Below are 24,946 nucleotides of genomic sequence, written 5' to 3'. Positions count from 1 at the left end.
TGATACTGCTTCTGTTTAAAAACCGCTTTCAGTTTGAGTGGGACTGGAGGAAAAGTGGAAGTGAAACTTGACCCCGTGCAACAGAAAAACATCTGTGAAGATTCCCCCCTTGGAAGGATGCATCTTGATCAGGAAGAAAAGACAGCACCAGTCCCTTATGCCTCTGACTGGTGTGTGTCTTCCACCACCACTGTGAGAATAAAAGCTCTCTTGTGCTGCTCTGAGGCTCATCTGACCCTTTGATGAACTGATTCAGCTCATTAACCTGACAAGGAATGACTCCTTTTTTTTTTTTTTTTTTAATTTTATTTGCTGTGTTTGTTTCCTAGAACCAGATGAAGGAAAACAGTGGGAGCATGCGTGCGTGGGTGGAACAGCTCTGCCTCTTTCAGCAGCGATTTTTTTAGATCAGCCTGTAAAATCTTATCCTGCTTTTCCAAAGTACTGTAGATCTTGACTTACAAAAGAAAACAAAATCCTTCCGGGATTTATTAAAAAGAAAAATTATGAAAGTGTCATTACTTGACAAGTTGGCTTCAGTGAAGAAACCAGCTTTAAGAAGCATGCTTCCCATCCTGCCCTTCCCCTCACCCACCAGTTTTCCAACGTAACCAACACCCACACTGTGTTAATACAATTGTTTATGGAGCTGTTCTGCAGGTCAGATCACTGAAACTATCTTCATTAGAAATCATCTGCCCACCCTCAAAGTTATTCTTCAGCCAGACCATTTAATTGCAGTGGTTCAGAGGATGGCCTTTCAGTCAACAATAACAGCCAAGCAGGCAGTGAACATAAGCATCATGACCTACAGGCGGAAATTTTTCTTTTTTATGTTGGCTCTGCTGTGAAGCCTATGTGACAGACAAACAAGCCAATTGTACATCAAAGGTAAGGGAAGCTGCTGAAGAAGCTTGCTGAGCAAGAAGAACCTCAGATAATTCTCAGCCAAAGACAAGGCATGAGAAGGAGCTGAGGAACAACAGGCAAAACTCTGACGCTTCACAATATCCCTGAAACACCAGAGAAGTTTTTAGACTCAAAATACATTGCATACATGCATGCAGGAACGGGTGCACGTATGCTGTGTGTAACCCTCCAAGAAAAACTTCTGGTCTACTCCCAGACAGACTAGTCACAATTCGTAACAATTCTACAAGACATCTGTAAATGGTCACAGGCCAAAAGAAAAAAAAACCTCAGCTGTAGAACTGCTCTCCCTGAACGCTACAGGTGATTTCATCAAGCATCTGATATTCACTACTGGCTGGGTACAGAAGTGATTTTGTAAGCCTAATTCACACAGTAATGAGCTCAAAAGCAGAAAACCTTCTGAGACTACTTACCTCTTTTGCACTTTTAATTTTGGCCAAGAAAGTGTACAGTTCCATTGTTTCAGCAAACAGAGCCCGACATACTGCTTGATAGTGGTTCGGTGCCTCTGATCGGGTTGGCAGGTGGGCAGCACACAGCTAGAGAGAAAAATAAATACCAATATCAAAACAATGCCCCATTGCTTTCATTAATGCTACAGAGCATGAGATTACATGGAAGTGAATGCAATGGAATATTTAGGGCACAAAAATCCATGAGACATTTAAGTTGAGGCAGAAATTGGGGTGTATTTTCTAAGCCTTCTGCTACCATTTATTTTATGAGAAGGGTTCTATAAGGACAGTAAGGGGCTGGTTGACCACATCCTGGAAAACTCTGAAAACCAAGATAATTGCCTTTTCATCAAAAAAAAAAAAGGACAACAAAATTGTGAAGGGGAAAAAAGCAATCTTGCAGTATCAAATTTTGGGAAAACGTACTTAATTCAAACCAGCTTTAATGGTTGTTTAGCTTCCTGTGAATGTGGAAGAGAACTGTATCCCTACCAATTTATGAAAGGATGAAAGGCGAAGCAAGGACAAAAGTGAAGTGTAATCACCAAGCTGAAACTCTGATTTAATTTATTTCAAGCAGTACAAAGATTTTAAAAATCAGCAAGAGCCATGGAAGTGCAGGCTTATTGCTTCACCTCAGACATTCATGAACATTTCCAGACACAGCTGATGTAAAGAAACACTAATGTTTTCATACACGCTAAACCCGCAAAGCTCTGAAAGCCTACTCAAATCACTAATAATCATTCACAACTACTGTTAAGCAGTCAGTCCAGCATTGCTTTTAGAGTAAAACATGCAGCTCCCATTTCCAACAAGAGAAGTTTCACTTAAGCCAGCCTGCATATTTCAAACAGAGAACCTGAATGGTACGAGCAACATCCACCTCCATGACCATGAACATCCAGCTTCTACTATTGTGGAATAGCTCAGCACTGAGGCTAATAGTTGTAATATCTTTTTCCCCTAAGTCAAATATATCACCTCTAAGTATTCATCACGGAAATCTTGGCTGGAAATGGACAGAACAACGTCTGTAATTTGTTCCCTAAACAGTTTTAAATTAAAAAAAAAAAAAAAATCTGAAACTAGAGCACCCATACCATATACCATACTGGTGCCTATATTAAAATAAAACAAAATCTTAAGCAAGGCCTTAAAATTTGTCTTGTTACTGTGGTTTTATAGTAGCTATTATTATACAGAGAGAGCTGTATTTATAGCTGTCGAGTTAAAACTAAGAACAAACCAAAACCTGAGGCAGTAGGTGTCTACCTTCAGATCTCCAGAACTAAAGCTTGAGACAAAAGCCTCTTTAGAAGAGCCCGTAATTAGCCTAGTGGCATATTTGTCTAAATCTCTCTTGTTGCTACAGTGAACACTGTAGTTACAAGGGGCACAATGCATGTAAAGCTCAGGCTGCTTTTTCATATGGCTTTCAATTTGATTTAAATCCGTACTGCCACCAAAAGGCGCGGTCCTGTGGCCTCCAGTGGTACGCGTCCACCGATGCCCTTATGCTGGCACCAGAGCTCGTGCCCTAACTCAGAGAGGATTACTCGCCCGGACAAAAATTAACAGTGTGGAGGAAGTGGAGCAGGAGACAATTACTCTTCATGGCACGGACACACGGGTAGCAGCGCAAGCGAAAAGGAGCACGGGGAATACGCTGCCAGAGCGGGGAAAGGGAGGAAGGGCTGAACGACTGCTTTTGGTGGCAGCCAGGTTTAGATTGGCTCAATCTCACTAACAAGTTGCTTTCTAAGGCCATAGGCCCCTTGTTATCTTTTATTTCTTCCAATTAGCGTAACAATACAGAGGTCGGTGGTCAGATTTGGTCAACTACTTAGATAAATTTTTACAAGCACAATTTGGGCTCCCGCAACACCTATTTCTGATTATTGTACCCATATATGTATCTCCTTTTAGTCATAAAAAAGAATATCTATAAGGAAAGTTTATATATGTGTCTGTGTGTGTGTATTTTCCCTCCTTCCTATATACTTTCCTTATATATAGGGAACGCAAGTCAGACATGTTCACAAATGGTCCTTGCTTCCTCCCTTTCAAATTTTATACCGCTTTACAATGATGGCCAAAATTTTCTTATACTCTTCAAATTTATTTCTGGATAATCACAAGGACATAGTGCACAGATAAAAAAAGCACTCCACCCCCCCCTTTTTTTTTCCTTCCTTTTTCTCCCCCCCCCCCCTTTTTTTTTCTTTTTTCCCTTTTTAACAAATCATATCATCTCTTTTGCAGGTAAAGGGAGAAAAACTGAGACAGATGCACCTCTAATGTGTGCTACAGTGACAAAGCATACCACAAAGATAGAAGCTATTAAGTATTTCCCTTGACTTAATGAAAAAGTCAGAACATTTAAAAGACCAAATTCTAAGTATGGTTAATTTGCGTTCCTTTCTCTAAATAACTAATCATGTCCTTACCTGCCTTACTACGTTTTCAGTGAGCTATTTCTGGTTATTAATTATAGTACAGATAAAAAGGGTTGCATTCTGAAATACACCACTTACAGGAATAACTAACTAGAAGAATAATAAAACCAGCAATTTCAAAAAGGTCATAAAATGGTACAAGTCTTCATAGCTGAGAATAAAATTTTATTATTATACAGATTGCACACAGGTTTTTAAGAATGCTTTTTTTCTTTATTTAGAAGCATGTTAATTAGAAACAATTTACATCAAATATTGAGAAAGTTAATGAAATGCAGCAGTGGCAAGTTCAAGCAGGGGATGGATATAATCTTGATTCTGTTATTGAACACAAAGTAAAGCAAAAAAAAAAAAAACTAAACGCCTGCTGCTGAACTTAGTTACAAAAGCAACCACATAACAAGTTAACCAAATGGTTAGGCTGCAGATATTAAAAGAGGGCCAGCAGCTCCTACTAATTTTCATGTTCTGAAAAATCAATCTCTGAGTGATCTTATATTATGTGAAGAAGCATTACATACAAAAAACCCTTGTGGTAACATTAAGTCAAGTGACTTAGCATAAATTCTTGGATTGAGGAAAGTAAGCCTGAAGAAAAAGAAAAATGCAAATAGGACAGACTGATTCTTTTTTCCCCCCTTCATTGTAATATATTGTACTTGCATGTGCTCAGAGCGCCTGACAAGCTATAAATTCTACATGAAAAATACTGCAAAATCTAGGCAGGCAAGGCAAATCAAGTATGAAATGTCACTTGTAGCCTGAGTTCAGGGTATTTATCCACTTTAAAAAAAACAGAAAAATAACATCTTTAATTTTATGATAGTAGTGTCTGAAAAGCTCTGCTACTGTAACACACTACAAAAATCACAGTCAGAATGTTTTAATAATTGAGATGTGAAAGGACAGCCACTTAATGAACTCCTCCTCCTCTTACCATGTCATAGCAGTCATGGTGCAAGAAGGATTAAGATCAGGTCTGCAGTCTTTTCCAGACATTTAGAGTTCGTGGAGGAAAGGAAGCCTCTGTGTGCTGCTTATTCTGACACTTGCCTTTTCATCCCTCATGATACAACTTAAAACTATCCTAAGGGGAACGAACGCGAACTGTGCCCAGAGCTTACTACAAGGGCTGTTTGTTCTGTTTCCAAGAAGTCTCAAAAAGTATGGTTGAAAACAAGTTATGTGGTCTTTGTAAACTGGTGAAATATAAAAAATATTATCAACTACTGAAACATTAACTAGCTTGGTCTGTAAGTATTTCCATTTGTGATCATTGTGAAAAGCTGGGATTTTTTTTTCCCCCCCTCTAACTGAGCCTATCCAAAACCCAGCTTGACCCAAAGCATTCAATCTTTGCTTAGATCACTAAGAAGATTAGAGGCTGTTTCCATCCACATTCAGGGTTCACAGGAAAAAAAGGCATTATGTAAATACCATAGCCTTGCCAGCTCCTCTATCCAAATTCATCCCCAATTGACTAGGAAACAGAGTACACCAAGCCAAAGCTGTGTTAACAGAAATCACAATTTAACCATCCGAAGAGATCAAACAGCATTTCTTGCATCTGTTTGAATATATTCATTCCATCAAGGGCTCCATAAAATTACAAAAAATACAACTGACTCACCCACTAAAATTCAGGTAGGTTCTGCAAAACCTTTTTGGCTAGATATATACTGGAAGCTTCATCAAAACACCTGGCCTGCTGGAATTAAGATTTCAAAGGACAAAAAGTGTTTCCACTTGCAGTCATCTTGGGCAGAGGGCCTGTATGAATGCACCACAAAGAAGAAAAGGATTTCTTTTTCCCATGGGCCACAAAGACAAGCTATTGATATTATGCAAAACATACTACCAGCCTGCAAATGCCAGGCTTGTTAAGTGTTCTGAAAGCTTTGGAGTATTAACATAGATTTAAAAGATGTACTTTTTCTTAGGCAACAAGAAGAAATTACTTTAACCAACAGATCACTGAACATGCAACTGTACTAGGTAAACTGCCTCATCCTTTGCAGTATGGTACTGCAACAGGTTCAAAAAATAAAACTCAACTTGAGATGGCTTCCCAGCTCAAGACTGTTTTCTGAAAGATTTTATCTCCGTGCAGATAAACTAGACCTTGTGATTATGTTGTGGTTTTTTTTTTTAAATATATATATCCTTTTATTCCTATGAATATGAACTTGAAGGAACCATCTGCCTTACCAGAAAAATCTTACCAAGACAATACTTGTGTATTTGTAAAACTCAACCAAGCATTTTGCTTCACTTTATTATCCAGAATAATGTTAAAGGATGGACCGTTCAGAGGAATAAGAAGTGTTTTGACATGAGTTTGTAAGATGTTTCTGCCTGCTAGGACCACCCCTGTGTGTAGCACGCAGGACTTAGGCACCGTTCAAGCTTTGAGGAGGCTTTCATGATACGTGGAGCCAGCTCGCCTGCTCCCTACCAGTTCAGAGCTGCTCTCTCAAATTTTCCAGGCAGAGATTTGCCCCTGGCTCCGCCACTCGTAACTGCAGTGGGCCAAGGGCTAGCTGATCCCTCTGATAAAGGACTTTAGGGGAATACTAGTGAGATAAGACTGTGATAAGACAAAAGGGATAGGAGCAGAGTTAGCTATTAATCCACAAAATAAATTCACAGAAAGTACAGAAAGTATTCACAGAAAGTTACTCTTCCTGGAAAGCTACCTGCAGAAGCTTTGTAACTTTTAAAATTGGTATTTTAAATGATCATTTGCAAGTGCCATGAAATGTCCAATTGCTTGACGCGTGAGCTCCTAGTGAATTTTACGCACCTCAAGGAAAAAGTAGGCTTTGTGGGAACAGAGGCAAATTGCTAGTTCGCTGGTGTCAAGCACATCTACCTCACTATTTAAGTGTTCTCGAGCAATCTGGTAAGGCTTTCCCTTCATGCCGGTATTTGTTGTTTTGATCATGTTTTTCATTGCTTTGAGATGGACGAGAGAAGAACTACGTAGTTCTCTACTTACACAAGTTCAGAATTTAATGGTTTAAGTGATCCTCCCCATAAAATGGCGTAACAAATACATTCTTTGTTTACTGATTTTCCTTTCTAATATGAAAACCCAAATACAGCAGCAAAGCTATTGCATTTAACAATAAAAGGTACAATTTGATGAAATAGTGGTCTTGGTTGGTTCCCCTCTTTCAAGATTATAAAAAGAAGGAAAAAATGTAGCTGCTGAAATTAAAGCCAAAACTGCAAATGGGAATTAGATGATGCAGGGATTGAAAACAGTGCTTTGCAAAAGATCTTGATCCTTAAAGAAGTGTCCGGTTGTCTGTATCATACAATCTTCATTGTATGATCATTATTCATCATTAACTACCCTCTGCTTTGCAAACTCTGATGATTAAAGGCCTTGAGCAAATTATTTATATATACGCTTAAATGTCAAACAGGAATGGAGTAACAAATGTTTGCAAATGCTCTCCCGAGTCAAAACTTAAGCCAGTGTGGAAGTAAAGTTGAAAGACTCAGGTGAGTAGACTGTGTTTGGGAAATGCTGCAGTGCCATTTCATACGCTTTAGTTGTTTTTAGAAATACAAAGCAAAACTTGAGCAATTCAGCAATGCTCAGGATGAAACTGGTGCACAGTAAAGGCCTCTCCTCCACGATCTTCTTCTAAACAGAGTATCTGTCCTGACACCATTTCCTCCAGGTACTGATTACCTTGAGGTGCTGAGCACTGTCATTCATTTTCTTTCTTAAAATCTTCCATTTCACAGCTGTTTGAAGAGTCTTAACTACTTTTCCACGCTATTACGACTGAATTTAAGCAGTGATGAGAATCTTGATAAAATTTCAACAGACAGCAACTGCAAGACTAACACCTCACTGTACTGTCTCACTTACAAACTTGAACCTTTTCCAATGACAGAAACAATTAAGGCTGAAGATAATTTGTATTGTTATATTTATATGATACTATATTCAGGGAAACAAGTCTTACAAATATTTAACACAATTACGAACACTTTCAAAAACATTTAAAACTTACACGGGTGTTAAGAAATGGAAAGCAAACTACAGTATACGTTACTGACTACATTTCAATTTTTAAGCCCAATCTTGTATTTTTCATTCTCAGCGAACCCATTCTTACTCTTTATTAGCTTTCTAAGTGCAGAATGAAGACCTTGACTATTGAAATAGAGTTCAAACGAAGGTCAACCTATGTTTTTGTGAGATGATATTTCCACTGGACATTTTGACATTATTTTTTCCATGACTGACTAATTTTATGTGCTAGTGCAGACTTCTTGACAAAGCTGCATTCGCGTAAATTCTCGTTTCTTCTTGAAAGCTATTAAGCTGTTTTTACCCCTCAAATACACCCCCCGCATACAGCTGTTTCTGGAGTATGTGTTAGGTGTATTGTTACACTGTCTTTACACAGTGGACTAACAACATCCTGCTTCTCAAAGAGGCTTGTTTCAAAAGAGCCAATTAAGTGAAAACCAATTCTGCATTCTCTCTTAGTTTCAGAGAAACTGTGCTCCGTTGTTTCTTAGCAGAATAATGGAGGAATTAATAATATAAATATGCAGTAATCTGAATTTGCTAGCTCTCATTCTTTGACTATTCAGTGGAACATCAATGGGATTATTCACGAGCAAGGGCGAAATGCTACAATTTATATTTTTCCCATTCTTTTACAGGAAACGTCAACCCCTGCAACACTTAGCAAAACCACTAGTTAGCCTGTCGGCAGCAACTGTTTTCTAAAGCTCTCTGCTTCACAAGAAGGCAACAGCTCTGTGTACGTTCGGCAGCTCTCATCTGTACTGCTCACACATCCGCACTTCATGCAGGAGCAGCGGCGTGAAGGACGGGACGGAGGCACCTGGGTAAGAAAACTAGCTTCAGAAGCAGAGTAGAGGCGTAGATGGGGAAACATGATAAAACTGGATAATTAAAGGAGAAGGGGAGTGGCTGTACATACTCCCAGGGCTACCTGTAGCTGTTTAGCTAACAGCCCATTAAGCTGTGGAACCACCCTTTACGTTATTAAATAACTCAGACCCGAACAACTGATAGCAAAGAGTTGCACCCCTGTAATGTCATTTTGTATCGTCGTCTGTCATGCTTCGCAGGCCCTCCTTAGGGCTGGAGGGTGCCTTCTTACTGGAACTACTACTTCTGCTCAGCAGAAAAGAGAGTTGGTTTGTACCAGGACACTTGGCATATGCAGCACACAGACGCAGGATAGGCGCCCTTCTTCCCCTCTCCCCAAGCCGCCATACAAGCATATAAAGCAGCCATTACGCTCAGGGTACTGCTTGAAAAAAACCAGAGCATCTCTGGAAAACCAGCAGAAAATAGTGAAATTTTCAAACAGAATAAAAGAGAAAACAATTTTATCAAAAGGCAGTGGAAAATGGTGGGGAATGACTCTCAAATCAGAAACGAAATCTCACTGACACACATAGAAAAGGAAGGGGAGAATAATGCAGAAGAGAGCTTGTTTCTCTGACAATTTTTCAGCAATGCACATCAATCTCATTACTAAACAGTTCAGATGTTTGCATAGTTTCTAAAGGAGAGACAATATATTAATGTAAGGCAGTTTTATTCATGAGCCACTTAAAATCCAATTAAAATATATCAACTGAAATAAAAACATGCACTTTCCTTGGCAGCAATTTACAGTTCACCTATAGAGCTTTAAGATGTATGTGTGTGGGAAGCTTGTTTGCTTTTATGTAAAGCGCTGAAACTTCTCTAGGTAGGCATAATAATAATAATTTGCTTTCATGTTTTGTCCTGAAGCATTACTTTTTATTCCTATCCAAAAAAAACAGATTTCCAGCTGCATAACCAAACAAACTGCACTACTAAACATAACAAGTTTTTAAACTTCACTCACAATGAATAAATCCAGCAACTTCTAACCAGTCTCATTTTGCTTTCATTAGTTCCCAGTGTATGGAAGCCTATTCTATTCCTTCATGTATGCTGTACTCCGTATTTGTAGTACCTGGAAATCAGGTCTTGAAACTCTGATTGCATGAAAAAGGCCTACAGAAAAATTCTTCCCCTTCTTCTTCTAGGCAAGTATGCGTAATGTTTTTTTCTTAAAATTTATAGCCACTGAATCTACATTGCAATTGTCTTATCAAGCATACCAGTTACATAAATGTTAATACTTAAAACATATGCCACTCTAAGATAGGTATGAACAAAATTATTTAACACAACATGATTTATTGATTAAATTAATTGATTAAAAATAAAATAGTAATTTTGATGCAAATACACATCCTTGCTTATTCAAGCAGAACAGATATCCAATAAATCATAACTTAAAAGGTGTTATTTTCTCCTCAATTCCCTCTATTTCTAGTGGTGGTGCCCTTTTTTGTTCTTTTCCTCTATGCACGCTCCATTCCTGGAAATTGTCTCCAGTATAGTAATCACTAGAAATTGAATTATCTAGAGTCAATGGCTTTGACATACGCCCTGTATATAGGTGGGATTAACCCCCTGTAGGGACTGCAGATGGTGTTTATAACTGCCCTGACGGCTCAGAGACTTGAGGGAAAGACAGCTTTACTGCTTTGCTTTGGCTCCACATATTTCCTGCCAATGGCAGCAACAGGGGTAAAACCACCAGTGTGTCAAGCATTCAAGGCCACTTCATGTATCCCAAACTGCACTGAGGCTACACTGCTGGGACTGTAGTCATGCTGTAGGGGCTTCATCACAGTAGCTGCCTCGCAGTCCGTGCTGCATGTATTCTCTCACCCTTGTCACACTAGGAATTACCAATTCTATTTTGCCGATGGAGATCTGAGGCCGATGCAAAGCCCCCTGAGCTGGTCAGGAATCTTTTCTGATAAAGAAAATTTAAAAATTCTGGATCAAAGCCATAGCTGACCAAATAATGTAGGATGCTACAGCATATTTTTCCATCATGTCCCGCTCTGTTGGTCCATTTGCACTCCTATCTGTTAAAAAGATTTCAGTCTCCATATGAAAATTTAGAATGGGCAACTGTAGTGAATTATTATGCATCTTGTAGTAATTGGTGATTTTCCTGAACTCACAGGAATACTATGAAATGTAATCTTTATTATTTCTAAGTAAGATTCTAGTACAATTTAAAGCCTGACCTCTTGCTCCAATCTTAAAATATGTTAGTTTTATTTTAACATCATGACTCCTTGGAGGGGACAGGAACGAGTCCTTGCTTTTAAAAACGATGAACAACACAGACGTCAACAAAAGATGAGAACCCAAAGATACAGAGCAATCTCTCTTGCTAATAAACTAAATTCAGAAACATTTCTTCTTCTTCCCTAGGGTTTGGCTGTTCTTTCTAACAGTCAGCTTGCTTATTTCACAATATGCCACTTGTAGAAGGAGGCAAAGCCACGCACCTTGGCCAATCTCTGATTGCAAAAACAAGCAGTTTGTTATATTGTTAAAAAAAGCTACTTGCAGTTTCAAACGCTGAGCATTCTTTTTGAAATTAATTTCTTTGCACACTCAAAAAAAAATGCATTGGAAAAGAAAAACATAGTTTAAAGTATTTGAAGAGTCTTCCCAACTCTTATTACTTTGCTTTTAATTAACATAAAATAATTTTGTACTTTAGGTTATTTCAACCACATTAGATAAGTCTTACCATCCTTATCTAAGAAGGAGCCTTGTAGAAACAAGCATGTTCTGCAGTAAAAGGGATGTGTCCCTGACAGATAATAGTTAAGGGAAAAAACAAACAATGAAAAACAACAATAAAAAACCACACACCACAACCCAGCTACCAGCTGCCTCTTCATCCAAATCTTACTATCTGAAGGGAAAAAGAGAAAATGGAAGGAGGCAAATCGCTTTCCTAGTCCTCCAGTCAACTGCTGCATGAGTGTTTTGTCTTCAAACACAGCTCTTAAAATAATTAAACTATTTCGTGCCAAGTATTCTAAGGACCTGCACCACAGATAATCACTTACCTGCTCTCAGTTACATAGCATGAAAGATTTATCTCTGCAAGTCAGGCAGGAACTCCCAGCTCAGTTCTTCAACTTCAAAGCTACCTTTAAAACCTTTGGCACTTGCAGAGGCATCTACTACATGTCCATTGAAATAGATGCTTTTTCATGATACGTTTACAAATGCCTTTCAAGGCAGAAATATAAACGGAATTAAATCTCTGGAAGGTAATTAATACTGTAGTGACCTGAGTCCACGGAGGGTACGGTTATCGAAGGGGTGATCGTGGTAGAGCGCTCTCCTGCCTGTAGTCAAAGCCCAATTGTTACTCTTGGGTAACTCTTTTCTGTACTGACAGTTTTCATAATAAAGCTGCTTTTGAGGGCCGAAACTCATGGCAGTTATTTTTAAAATAAACAAGACTTAAGAGCAAAGTACAGGTAACTAGAAATGCAAATATATAAATCTGTTTCAAACATTGCGACCTTCAGCGAGATGAAAGCCTGTTTAACATCAACTTCATATAGAAGGACTTGACAGAGATGGATAAAGGGACAAATCTAAGACACTGGCAAAGTGCCTCTGCTGGAGTTTGTTGACAGCTCTGAACTGAATTTAGGATGTACCGTCACATCTACAAAGAGTCTGGCGTAAAACCGATGAGTGTTAAAGCTTGCAGCTTGTTCTGCCAGCAAAGATAGCTGAAAACATCACTCTCTTGTCAAAAAAGCCCCAAACTAAGTGTTCCTAAAGGACCTTTTGCCAGTATCCTTAAGCATACGTCAGGGTCCCACAAGAAAGACCACTTCAAGTGGGAGCTGGGGGAGGCGGGGAAGGCGAGGGGGGCTCAGTTCCCTCAAACTCTGCCTGACACCGGCAGGGAGCTGCCAAGAAACCACTCTGCTTGCGGCGTCTCCATTAAAAGGCCTAGAGAGCTGCCAAATTAACCTCAAAGAGAGGTTATCTTTATCCGTCACAGTGGTAAAGAAAACTATTAATCATTTTACTGTGGTAGGCATGTAAGACAATAGAGGTTAGTAGGGGGGTGGCCTAGCTATCTCGCCGGTTATCTCACCTCAGCAGTCCGCTGCCCTGCACCCAGGCAGAGCTAATACCCGGTGGGAGATTACAAACCTCTTGAGTTTCATCTTTACGGCAGAAAGTGTCCGGGATGCGACAGGGACACCCGCCCTGTTGTACCTGCTCGCTTGAGCCTAGAGCCAGGCTGAGGGCAGATGGGTGCCAGGCAGCCCAGGTCACCGGCAGCGTGCCTGGAAGGAGCGGGCACGTCCCCTCTCCCCCTCTCCTTCTTCAGCCACTCGTGACAAAAAACGGGCCCAGGTAGGAAAGAAAAAAACAACCTGTGGTGCTCAGAGGTACACTTTTTGCAGCTATCTTGCAGTTTGGTTTTTTTAAAGGTTTCCCATAAGGACAGATTCCAGCACTTCTGCTGAAGGTGACACTTAGTCTAGTCTACCCTTGATTGGCTTAGAGTAGACTTGGTAGTGTAGGTTAATGGTTGGACTGGATGATCTTAAAGGTCTTTTCCAACCTAAACGATTCTATGATTCTATGAGGCCAAGTGCCTCTAGTAGCCAGACTCTTCACTGGAAAGTCCCTGACAAAGTGCCTTGGCTCCGAGCGCAGTAAACACCGTTTCCAGGACAAGAAATTGCAATAAATGCCCCTCCTTTGCTCACTAACACATTCAAACCTGAAAAGGACTGACATCACCCTTTTAAAACGAGCACAGTGGTTACTTTCAAAGTAAAGCAGACCACGTGTTGACCTCCAATTACGCTGCCCAGAATGAAGAATCAGGACAACTGTTTAAGACACCAAATGACATCACCTTAATTAATGAAACCTGTCTATCAACATAATTCACTTAAACATTTGTCACGTTCAAAGCTGCTTTAAAATTACATTAAAGGGATTTGCACACACTGTCCCCAGCTTTCTTGATCAAGCTAAGGTACAGGAATCCCTTCACGTTCTGTACAGGTTTATAAGAAATTAAACACAAACACAAGGGCAAAATTAACTTACTGAATATTTTTATTTCCAAACGTGTGTGTTGCCTGGAAAACATATTCTCTATTTTTTTCTTACCTCTGAGCCATTAAAAATATTTCTACTGTGACACAATTCCTCTGTCCAGACATGAAAAGACTTAATAAATCACGCTGGTACTCTCCTGAACTTCAGTTTTTTCATGTTTGTTAATATTACACGGTACCACGTAAGTCAAAGTTTTTTTGACAAAAACAAACTCTATAGCTCATTCTCTTCCCCCCAATGCCATCATGTTTTCAAACATCACTTTATAACCTTTCCATTTTAAAAAGTGGATTGAGGACAGTGATATTTTACATCTACCTGCGCAAGTGTGTGTGACTGTATAAAACATATATGGGGGCTTGTTACGCACAGCATGATATAGCAGACTGATCGACATGAATTGATTAGAAGAGACCACTTAATAAAGAGATCTGGCTTCATGAGAACGTGCTCATCTAAAGCAAGGGTTGGTCTTAGTGCTCACATCAAGAAAGCTTGGCATGCTGAAAAGGAAAAACAAATACAATTGCTCATTAGGACCTTCTTGTCCCAGCTCCAAGCTTGCTTTGTCCTAAGAGAAAGCCAGGCAAAAAAACATAGAACTCTCTTTTGGCTTAAATCACCCAAAGTATCTTGTTCTTCCTTGCCATCATGAACTCAATAACAATAAAACAAATGTCTGTGTTTTCTAGTGTTTAAAATCAAGTTTCTAGCCTCTTTCTCAGAGATGCAAATACATAAATAACAATAAAACAAAGAGGTTTGTTCTCTCTTCAGGGCAAAGGAAAAAAACCTCCTCTGTTTTCCATCCAACCAGGCTTCCAAAAAAAGTCTTCCTAGTGCCTTCTTTACAGGCTTTACACAAAGCAAACTCAGAGCAGCGTATGAAGCATTGCCCCTGTGTGCAGCTGGCCTCCTTTAGCACAATTTCTTAGCTCCCTGCCTTTGCCAATCCCTCAGCTAAATCTTCTTCTTTCATATGATTTATTTGGGTCTCCGAACAGCAAGTAGCCATGGTTGCTACTCAGCTCTGCCAGTCCGCTTTGCCCCCCCTGCCCCCAAATCCCTGAATTCCCATGCCTGCTGTCTTCCTACAAGCATCCAGGTTAGCCTACACCTTCCCTTCAACAAACACTCTGCCAAACTTAGTAGATTCAAGGGGTTTATCTCTTGGGACCATTTTGTTCAGTTGCACAAGTTAGTGCAAGTTATGAGGAAGGCTGCTAGATTAAAAAGTTCAAATAATTCTCCACAGCGATGCATACAAGACTCATCTGCACAGATGCACAAGCTTTGGGACGGTATGGCCCAAGTAATGCAGTAAGGCAAAGCTAAAACTACCTAAGAAATGCACTGAAGCCATTGCCCAGAAGAACACTGCTTTTCCCATTGTGTTATTTCATTAAAAATGTTTACAAATCAATCATTTAAAATACACTCAGGGCCATGCATCCTGCGGACAACAGTCTTTTGAAAGCTACCCCTTAAGACTGCTTCAGTCACAATACTATTTAAGGATGTTGCAACTACATGTTTTAAACAAAAACCTACTGTAAAAATCCTTTTCTTAAGAAATGCGAAGCATTCCCTGTCTTCAGACCTTTGGGACAAATACGGTATTCTGATTTTTAGATTCAGAGCTTCAGGGGACAGCACAATCTAATATACCCTGTTTATTTCTTTGTATCAAATGGCCTTATCCCACTTAGTTTTTTTTTTCTAAAATACAGCATGCAACAGTATATTAAGCAAAAGAGAGCACAAAATAGCACCATGGGAACACAGTAATCAAGAGCATATTAAAAAAATCACATAGCTAAAACAGAGAGATTATTATTTTGGAAAATTAGTGGTACTTTTAAGTCAATTCAAACAACTTTCGTCCAAATCTTTCATTTCTTTTAATACTGTTACCAGCACTGAAATAAATGCACCAAAAGAAACTTTGCCTCAAGCCCAGGGCTCCCTCTTGAATAATTCAAAAGCAAGATCACAGTGGCTTAATTAAAGGGCCCTCACTCCATTTCTTTACTTTTCCCATGTTGCTGTTACAGTACAATATGCCTCTATAAGGAATTAAGTAATTTTGTAGCACCTATGCTGCTTCCATTTTCTTTGGCAATGCAGTTATATCATCCTTAAAGTGAACTAGCAATATTGACAACTGAAATACCCACTGTTTTTTACACAACTGTTCTCAGCAAGAAAAACTTCTGGGCATCCTCAAATCTAGTCATCTGTGTCCTAGCAAGAACTAGAGAAGGCAAAGCTTCCACAGCCACTTTTCCTCTTGACCCCTATCCTGAATGGGGTGGTAGATTGTGAGGCTCTAACACTTCACAGAAGTTAGAGAATCCAGAATTTATAGCGGACAAGCACTTGGAGACTCTGCTGTTGCACCTTTCATTTCAGCCTGGAAGGGCTAACATATTTTCCCCCAGCTAAATTAGTTGGCCTAAGAAAGAAGTTGTCCCCCACCCCATCAATCCTGCTTCTCTCATGCCTGTAGAGCATTACAGCTACAAGAACACCTGTACTGCCCATTTCAAACAAGAGCTGCACATGTACAACTCAAAAACTGCAGAAACAAGTTAATCTGTCTTGAATATGGTCTGTGAGGGCAGCTACTGGGAACCTTCAACACATAACACTATATGAAAGAGAAAATTGTACAGCAATTTGGCATGTCACCGTTAATTTACTTGTCTACTAAAACATATATCACACACATAATGTAAATAATACAAGCAGCACTGATAAGGTACATGGGGTATTTCCTATGGGATGCTGGCATTACATAGAAATCAAAGAACGCTTGTGCCTTACAGACACAATAAAAGATGCCATGTGAATCTGTATAAAAATGGCCTGTATTTTTAAAGTAGCAAAAGGAGCCAGTAGAGCTAAAAGAGCTAGCTGCAACACCACGAACATCCAAGACTGCAAAGTCTCCATGGGTGGAAACTAGATTCTGACAAGATGAACCTTTGCCAAACCTTAACGTAAGACAAGCTGCTGTCCTGGGTAATTTTTCTGAGCAGATCTACTGCCTTCACCGGGCTGACAGTGAATCTGAAAAATGCATCACGGCCTTCTGTGCACTTATCAGTTTCAGCAGCTGGAGAGGGGAGGTGGGTGCGAGTCGAAGAGAGAGGCTCTCGGGCAGATCCCTTCAGCTTTGGACAGGTCAGTCTGCATCGCCCAGCTGAGTGCTGGAGTTAACCCGCAGGGCAGAGAAGATAGGGGTCACTTTTGTCACGAACGGCGGCTCTGCTCTTTTTTTACTTCGTTATGGGTCACTACAGCATTACTGTGTTAACTGACCAACCGTTACCCTGATTTCCAGTCATTAGTTAGAATTTCAAATTAATCTGATCAAGCAAAACTCACCTTGTGAAAGTAAACACTCATTGATCTATTTCAGTCTCCAGGGTCTATTTCAGCAGCACAGGCTACCACAGGTTCTTTGATACTTCAGATTAAACCTCATACTCAGATGTGCTATTTCTAACAGATTGCTTTGCATGTTTTAGACATTTATATTTTTAAAGGGAAAACTGGAGCTCTGTCATGACAAATTCTGCATTTTATGCACTATGGGACACCATTACCACCAAAGAATCCTTCCACCTCCACTAAAAACTGGAACTTTATTTCTACCCATGTATAAATTATTTATAATAACTGCAACATAAAACAGACAGGAAAAAAAGTCCATGCCCTGCTCGGGTTCTTTTAGATGTATAAAGGCCACACACAAACTTCAGGTGTATTCTAACCTCCCCATACATAAAAATAATCTGAACTCCCAATCTGTGTTTCCTGGTTTTGTTGGGCAACTCCTTGGATTCCTCAGACTATTTTAGACCTTAGACAGGTTATACCAGTATAATTATGTGAATTATGGGTACAAGGGTTTTTAAATGGTATAGATGCATTACTGTGAGCCATAATGGGAAGGTAAAAATCACCGCAGAAAAGGCGATTTGTTTTTGTCTCCCGGCCTGGAATAAAACACTCCAATCCATCTAAACCCATGCTGATAGAAGGGATGTTTCCACTGTTCTGTATGAGAATAATTAAAGCAAGGGGAAAAAAAAGCCCTTCTTTTTTTTTAATGGGAAGACTAAAGTCATGAGGAACAACTTCCTTGCAAGTGCATTTGCTATAATGCAGTTCTAAGCAAAACCTCTCAAAATAAACATTATAAACAGTACAAAATTACTTCCGCTTCTACTTATCTTTCTCTTGCAAAGTTCTCAGTTGTCATAAATCCACTTGCTCTGCAGATGTTTATAAAGCCCTTCATATCAAAACCCTATTATTATTGTTAAATAACTTTATTTTAAAACCAACAACATGGGGATATGGCTCATATTTTACAAACACTCAAACATGCAGAGAGACACTTCTGCTTTATTTTGCACAGTCTGTCCTTGCTCAGCTCCCTGGACCTGCACAGTACCGGAGCTTCAAACACTGACTCCTTTCACGACTCAGCCAGCAGCAGAGTTTACTCCGCCAGTCCTTCAGTTGTGCGTGCACAAATGTTTGAGGGGTCTTGCAGCAAAACAGATAAAGGAACTGATGGAATTAAAAAAACCAAACCAAATTAAAAAACCAAAACTTTCGGGATGCTTTGACTAAATACAGGTGACATGGATCCCAGCCAAGGTAACAGCACAGACAGAAGAAACACGCTATGGTTTGAATGAATAACCATGATTTACAAGGCTTGCTTGGGCAAGAGAAAAACAGCAGGTTTACTGCATTTCTAAGACAACTCCAAGTTAGCTCAAAGAATGGTGAAGGAGTAAGAAAATACCTGTGGATGGGTCCTGTTCAGTCGAGATCTATATATTCCTTTGTTAACCCAATCTCACTGATTGTTTTTCTGGGACCTTCACAGTGTCTGTGTGTCTGGCTGAAGACACTGGGTAGCTGATACAAAAAGGTGTACTCTCGGTCAGCATGCTTTGGGAGGGTAAGAGCCCAAAACGGAATGCTTTTAAGCCCCTGAGCGCAGGAGATGAGCCCTGGTCCTTGGGACTTCCCTGCTGAACTCAGAGGTCCCACTTCTGCCAATGCATCACAGAGAGAAAGGGTGGCCAGGGAGCGCGCCAACACAAGTCGTCTACCTGCTCAGACCAGCACCATAAAGGTCCACCTTCAGAGGCCCAAACTCCCCAGGGGCACCCAGCTGGGGGTACCCTGTCATAACAGTATGATATGGGGGTGCGTTCACAAAATCATTTTGGGAGATCTTTGGGTTTCTTTCTAGCTTACAGTCCCCAAAGAGTTAAACTGCAAAAAGGAATAGCCAAAGGAGAACCTGCCCCCCTCAGAACTTAAGAGGTACAAAAACTAGATGGCTGTACTTTCAGGGACCCCAACAGTTGTAACAGGAGGCTCCCCAACGTTACAAAAGGGGTCTCAGACATGAGGTCTGTGTGGACAACTGAAGATCCACAGGTAGAAGATGATTAATTTTTGGTCAAGCCAGCAAATCAAGCTCAAGTACTGTGACAAGAAAAGTGAAGAGAACTGAGGACTTCCAACCCACTGTAATTTTAATTTTTTTCCCCCATCAACATGTGGAGACATAGATTGCCTTTTTCTAAAAGAAGATCCACCAAGATAAAGACTAGCATGTGATATTTGAGTACACTACGAACAGGACGCAAGAGAAGAGAGCTGATCAATTGCTGTCTTTTTTGAGTGTGATGATTTTCACAAATGGCCAATGTTGTCGCATTCCTTTTTCATATAAAATGAACTAATAATATCTGGGGCATTGGTTACCATCTCAGTAAGGTTTCAAAATCTTCACCAGCTTCAGAAAGAGTTATAGGGTACGCTGCAAGTTGCTTGTTTCGAAATGAACCACAAATACTGTTCTGCAGGCTCACATAAAAATACTAAAGCCAACCCAGCCTTAAACAGAATTACACTCACAGAAAGCTACATCTTACTAATTTTAACCTCATCGACTAGGCAAAATTACGGGCCTTTGAATTCCAGTAACATGAACTCTTTAACTGTCACAAACAAATTCCCAGACTTGTTTTTAACTGCATTTTCTGGTTCCTCTCTGACAGGTTCCCATATTATACTTACATGGGGTCATACCATCTATATGATAATAATGGATGTCCTCAAACTCAGAAGGGAGTCTCCAAAATACTTAGATCTAGATGTAGATTTTCTCATCCCGCCTGTAATTGCACAGAGACAGGACATATTCTTCTCTTCCTCTGTAACTCTACACATGCCCTAGATAGTTGATCTGTACTACCATCAGAGTACTCAAAACAAAACACAAGCAGATCAATATCGCCACTGTAAATTTCAGTTCCTTTCAGCTGAAAGAAGTCAGTCATATACTTGAACTACCAAGACATACAAGTCACCTAGATTTACAAGTTTCTCCTATTAGAGACCATGCCGATGATTAAAGGACAATTAAAATATCTGAAATATGGGGGTGGGGGATGGTGCGACAGAAACAATTTATTCTTCCTCTTTGCTTACAAGCAAAGCACAAACATGATTTTCTACCAGTAAAAATATTGCAAACTGTAATCTTGTTTACATTTGTTGTAGTAAGATAACACAATACTGCACATGCTGCTGGGAAAATAACTTTCATACAAATTAAAAGGTCAGCACGTAGATTTCCGAAGTATGAGTTTTGTTTACTATGGGACCTGGGTCACTAATTCATCTTTGTAAAGCAGCAGTTGCACAACAGTTAATTTTTGGTCAGAATTAACAAACATTATTACTGAACTACCTAAAAGTGATTAGTAAGGTAAGGCCTGGGACCAGAGGCCACTGAGCAGCGGGGGCCATCCACCTATATTTGTCTCTGAGACAAGAAGGTGTGGCTCGGCTACAGATAAGATTCCTGTTAAAGTTGCATTAACTTTCGGGATGAAAGGTGAACATAAGTAAGAGCAAGATACTGGTTCAGGAAGACCACTGCCTCCTTACGTATCTTCTACGAGACCTGCAGAAAAAGGTAGCAGAGGCAGTGACAAAGGTTAGTGTCACGATTTGCAGATACTACTGACAACAGCTCTGCTCTGAAGAAGAGCTAAGGTAAAGTCTAGTACTGGCAGTAGTGATTTGGCTATGATGATGTTCAAAGCTGGAAAAAATGACAGGGCTAGGGCTAGGATGGCAGTTCAGCCCAGCAAATACCAGCACAGAATAAAACCTGCTATTAAAGGGTTATGTGGCTTTATTTACATCTGGAATTAGAAGAGGGTGCTGGCCTAGAATAAAGGATAATACTGGAATTGGGTTTAGGGTTGGGGCTCAGGCCAGCAGATAAACTGCAGCTTAGAAAGCGCCTCCAGGGTAACATGAAAAGTGGTGCTGGCTTAAACTATCTGACTGCAGCGATCTGTGGGGTGAGGAGCGAGATAACGTTAAGATTAGGAATGGGATTAGGGTTTGAGCATACTCTGGAAGAGGTTGATAAACTGCATCATCTCGTTTCAGTATCAGGGAGGGCCAGACGCCGTGATAAAGGTGCCACATGACAGGACTTCACACACCCTTAGCAAGCCCAACACCGCCCAGCACGCCAGGCCTGCTCCATCCATACCCTCTGTTGACCCAAGGCTCCCCAAGCCGTACGTGTGGTGTCAATCTGATGCGTTCCCGACCCCTCAGGATTACCGTATATGTACACTTCTGTCCTTGTGTACGTGCGCAGAGAACCTGGCACTCCCGCGATGTGCGGATTTCCCGTACTGTACGTGCACGGTGTGTATGTACTGCGGATGGGGGCAGGGAAGAGGGCCCCAAACAAAGAAAGCATCTGGCTGAAAACATCCAGTCCTTACTGTCTCTATTTCTCCCTTCATTTGCACTAGGGCTGCCATATCTGAAATATATCAAAGACTAAAAAAGTCAAGCATCTGGCAACCAACGTCTCCTCTCTTCATAGATGCATTTTTAAAAACAGTGGATCAAGTCTGTGCAGTAGGTTGGTCCTGCCAAGGAAATCAAAAGCCAAATCAGCCAAATATACCAAGAAGCAGCACAAAAGCTTGTCTGTGTCTTCTCCAAACAAGAGCTTTGCCAATGATGATCTTGGCAGTACTATTTAGCACTTACCCTATTCCTAATACATGGGAATAGGTGTCCACCACGTTACTCAGCATTTTCCAGGTCAGGGGAGGCTTCAGGATTGACCTTGCCTTCTTCACATTACAGAAAAACCTGACATATCTCTTGCTTTAATCACAAAATAGGCTCACCCACATTAGCGATTAATGGTGAAAAACTCAGTCTTAGTGGCAGACAGGCCTTGGACCTGACAATGACACTTTCTGGAGAAGGACGAAAAGTATAATCACATTTCAAGGACAAAATCATGTCCACGCTGGAGACTATATAGTTAAAAAAATTAAAAATCAATATAAGTACCACACAGCCCATCTCTACCATTTTCCAAGCTTGCAATTTAGAGAATGCAGGGTAGGCAAAAATGACAGTTGCTCAATTCAACGAGCAAACCTCCTTCTGCATTCACTACAAAGTGCAGAGGAGAAAGCTTCACAGTGAGTCTTGCCAAGAGGGAATTACAATAATCGAGCCCCATGGTCACAAGACCACATGCTACTGTTGTGAAACAGTCACTGGGTAAATAAGGGTGTAGCCTGCAACACAGTTTACCACTGGGGGGTGGGTGGGGGGTGCATGAGAAAAAGCCACACAGAAAACATGGTCTTACCCCTGAAAAGGTACAAAGTCAAGAAAAAAGGATCTTACAAATCCACATTATTGTCAAAAATGTGGCAGAACGATGCTTCCGTTCTAGTACTGTCAATGCAGTAACGACACAGAGTAGGGAATGAAGGCAAGTCAGAGTTAAGCCTGCAGCAAATAATTTAGGCAAAAGTAACAACAGCAAGCAAAGAGAATTCCAAGGGATGGAGGAGTAAAAGTTAGGATGATGTAGAAATGACAGCTGAACTGCAGTTCACGAAGGTGAAGTCACAAAAGCGGTACATTTCCAGAATGACAAATAATTAATAGCAAAAGATGATAAAAGTTAAAATGCAAGATGCTGATTTTAAAACATATAAATAGGCAGGTACCTCAGACTAGCAGAGATACGTATTAACAAGGCAGAACCAGAACGATGCCATTCAGCAGCCTTAACAGTTGAAACCTGACCAAACATTTTCTTAGCCTTTTTGTATTTTAGGGATGTGTACCAGCATAACTGAAGGAGTTCAGAGAAGCATTCCAAACTTAGCTTTTCTTGTTTGCAAAAATCAAGAAATTGCAAGATAATCACTCCTACAAGCCACTGCCCTCACCTCTGCATATACAAATGTCTCTTCTGCCTCTACACTAAACGAAACTTCCTCTAACGATCCAACTTCAACTGTCCCACCAATTCACAGCATTTTTGCCAAACTGGGGGAAAAAGAGGATATATTGCATCTATCCTCTACGTAGCACCGTGCTGTTTGAAGCAGCTCCCACAGGGGCTTAGCAGGGTGCTGCTGGCCAGTGCTCGAGAAGGTGACCGGGTTACTGGGAGCGGCAGAGGGAGGAGAGAGCAAAGCAACCTTCGCTCCTGCCCGCAGCGAGGGCACCAACTCAGCACGGCTGGGAGTGGCAGGGGCTTGAAGGGAAGAGCACTTCACCCAGCCAGGCCCTCCCTTTCGCAGGGGAGCGAAAGGCCATTTCATTCATTTCTCCCTCTGACCCCTGCTTCTTTGAGGGAGGGAGAAAAAAACCAAAATCATTAAGCATCTAGCATTATTTCTGATGCAAGGAAGGTACACAAGCATCTCAAACAAAAGTTACTCCCATTCCAGCCTCCTAAAAGCTTCCCTTCTTTAGTGTCAACCCATCAGAAGCGGCGGGTTTTAGTGGGGTCTTGTTTCTGCATGCTAATGCATCCTGATGTGCTATCCGGGACACTCTTCTCATCTCAGCTTCCACCACTACACTCTTAATTTCTGTGACACACTAAGCTTCTGGTCCTTAGACATGACTTGCATTAATGAAGACGCAATATACAGGGCTTAATCCCCTGGTACAAGTTACAATTTTCCAACCTGTATTAAACTCTCAGATTATTTATGAGGTAAACAAATTACACAAATTTTGTCAAAATCCACACTAATTAATACCTTTGTCCGTACTAAGAGCTCACTGGGCTCTAAAATTTGTACTGAAGGCTACTCTATAGAAAATAGAGGGTTAATACTTTTAAATGATTGTTTGCAACAGCCCAGATAACATTAAAGAACCTGTTGCAATTAAAATTCATAAGCTGTATTTCCAAATCTCACAACTCAGGTCAAGAACCACAACCATAATGATCGTCAACGAAATACTGTATCCTGACTCACTCCATACAAATAAACTACTCTTATAAAGCACTCCTCTGCTTCAGTAGAGGAGGGTGACAAAGGAAGAAACTGATAAGGAGTAATTAAACTAATACTGCACTAATGAAAAGGTGAATTAATTGAAACAGCCCATGAAGCATCCAAGTGTACACAAAGTAATTCAACAGATGTTACACTGGAAGGCTGACTATCCAGTGCACAGATGAAATCAGAATGTGGTACTAATGGCACATCCAACGATAAAGTTGATCATGGATTTTCTGTTGCTTACTGTCAAACATGAAATACTACTGCATGTCATTTTTGCAAGCAAACCTTACAGAATGACCAGGGAAATCAGAAAATGATACTGCCAGTACCACACTGGACAATAACACGGAAAACAGAGTTGATTTTCTCATTGATAAAAACAGTGAAATATCATATAAATTGCCCATTACTGTACCTTCATGACATCTTTATAGGAATGAATGGCCTCAACTTCCTCTTTGTCATCATCATTGTCATCCTCCACTCCTTCATCCAGAGCATCATATCCTTCATCCCTGCTCCCATCTGTTTCTGTGGTATTAGTCATGTGGTCAATAAGCTGCTCCAGTGGAGGACTTAATTCCCGCTCTTCATTGTCCTTCAAACCATAGTCCAGGGCTTTATATATAATAATCCCTAGTGATTCAATAACCTATA

The 24,946-nt window shown here is 40.4% G+C and overlaps 1 protein-coding gene across 1 annotated transcript in view; it reads right to left on the bottom strand.

Moving 5' to 3' along the window:
* The window catches only part of SPIRE1 (spire type actin nucleation factor 1), a 131,147-nt gene that overhangs the window by 46,028 nt on the left and 60,173 nt on the right, over nucleotides 1-24,946 (bottom strand). Inside the window, exons 3-4 of the mRNA XM_075728291.1 lie at nucleotides 24,705-24,941; nucleotides 1,347-1,472 (exon numbers count right to left, since the gene is read on the bottom strand). Of these exons, the coding sequence (XP_075584406.1) occupies nucleotides 1,347-1,472; nucleotides 24,705-24,941 (363 nt within the window). The remainder of the gene's footprint in view (nucleotides 1-1,346; nucleotides 1,473-24,704; nucleotides 24,942-24,946) is intronic.

Source organism: Pelecanus crispus, chromosome 2 (assembly GCF_030463565.1).
Source record: "Pelecanus crispus isolate bPelCri1 chromosome 2, bPelCri1.pri, whole genome shotgun sequence".
NCBI lineage: Eukaryota > Metazoa > Chordata > Aves > Pelecaniformes > Pelecanidae > Pelecanus > Pelecanus crispus.
This window is presented reverse-complemented; position numbering and strand designations above follow the sequence as displayed.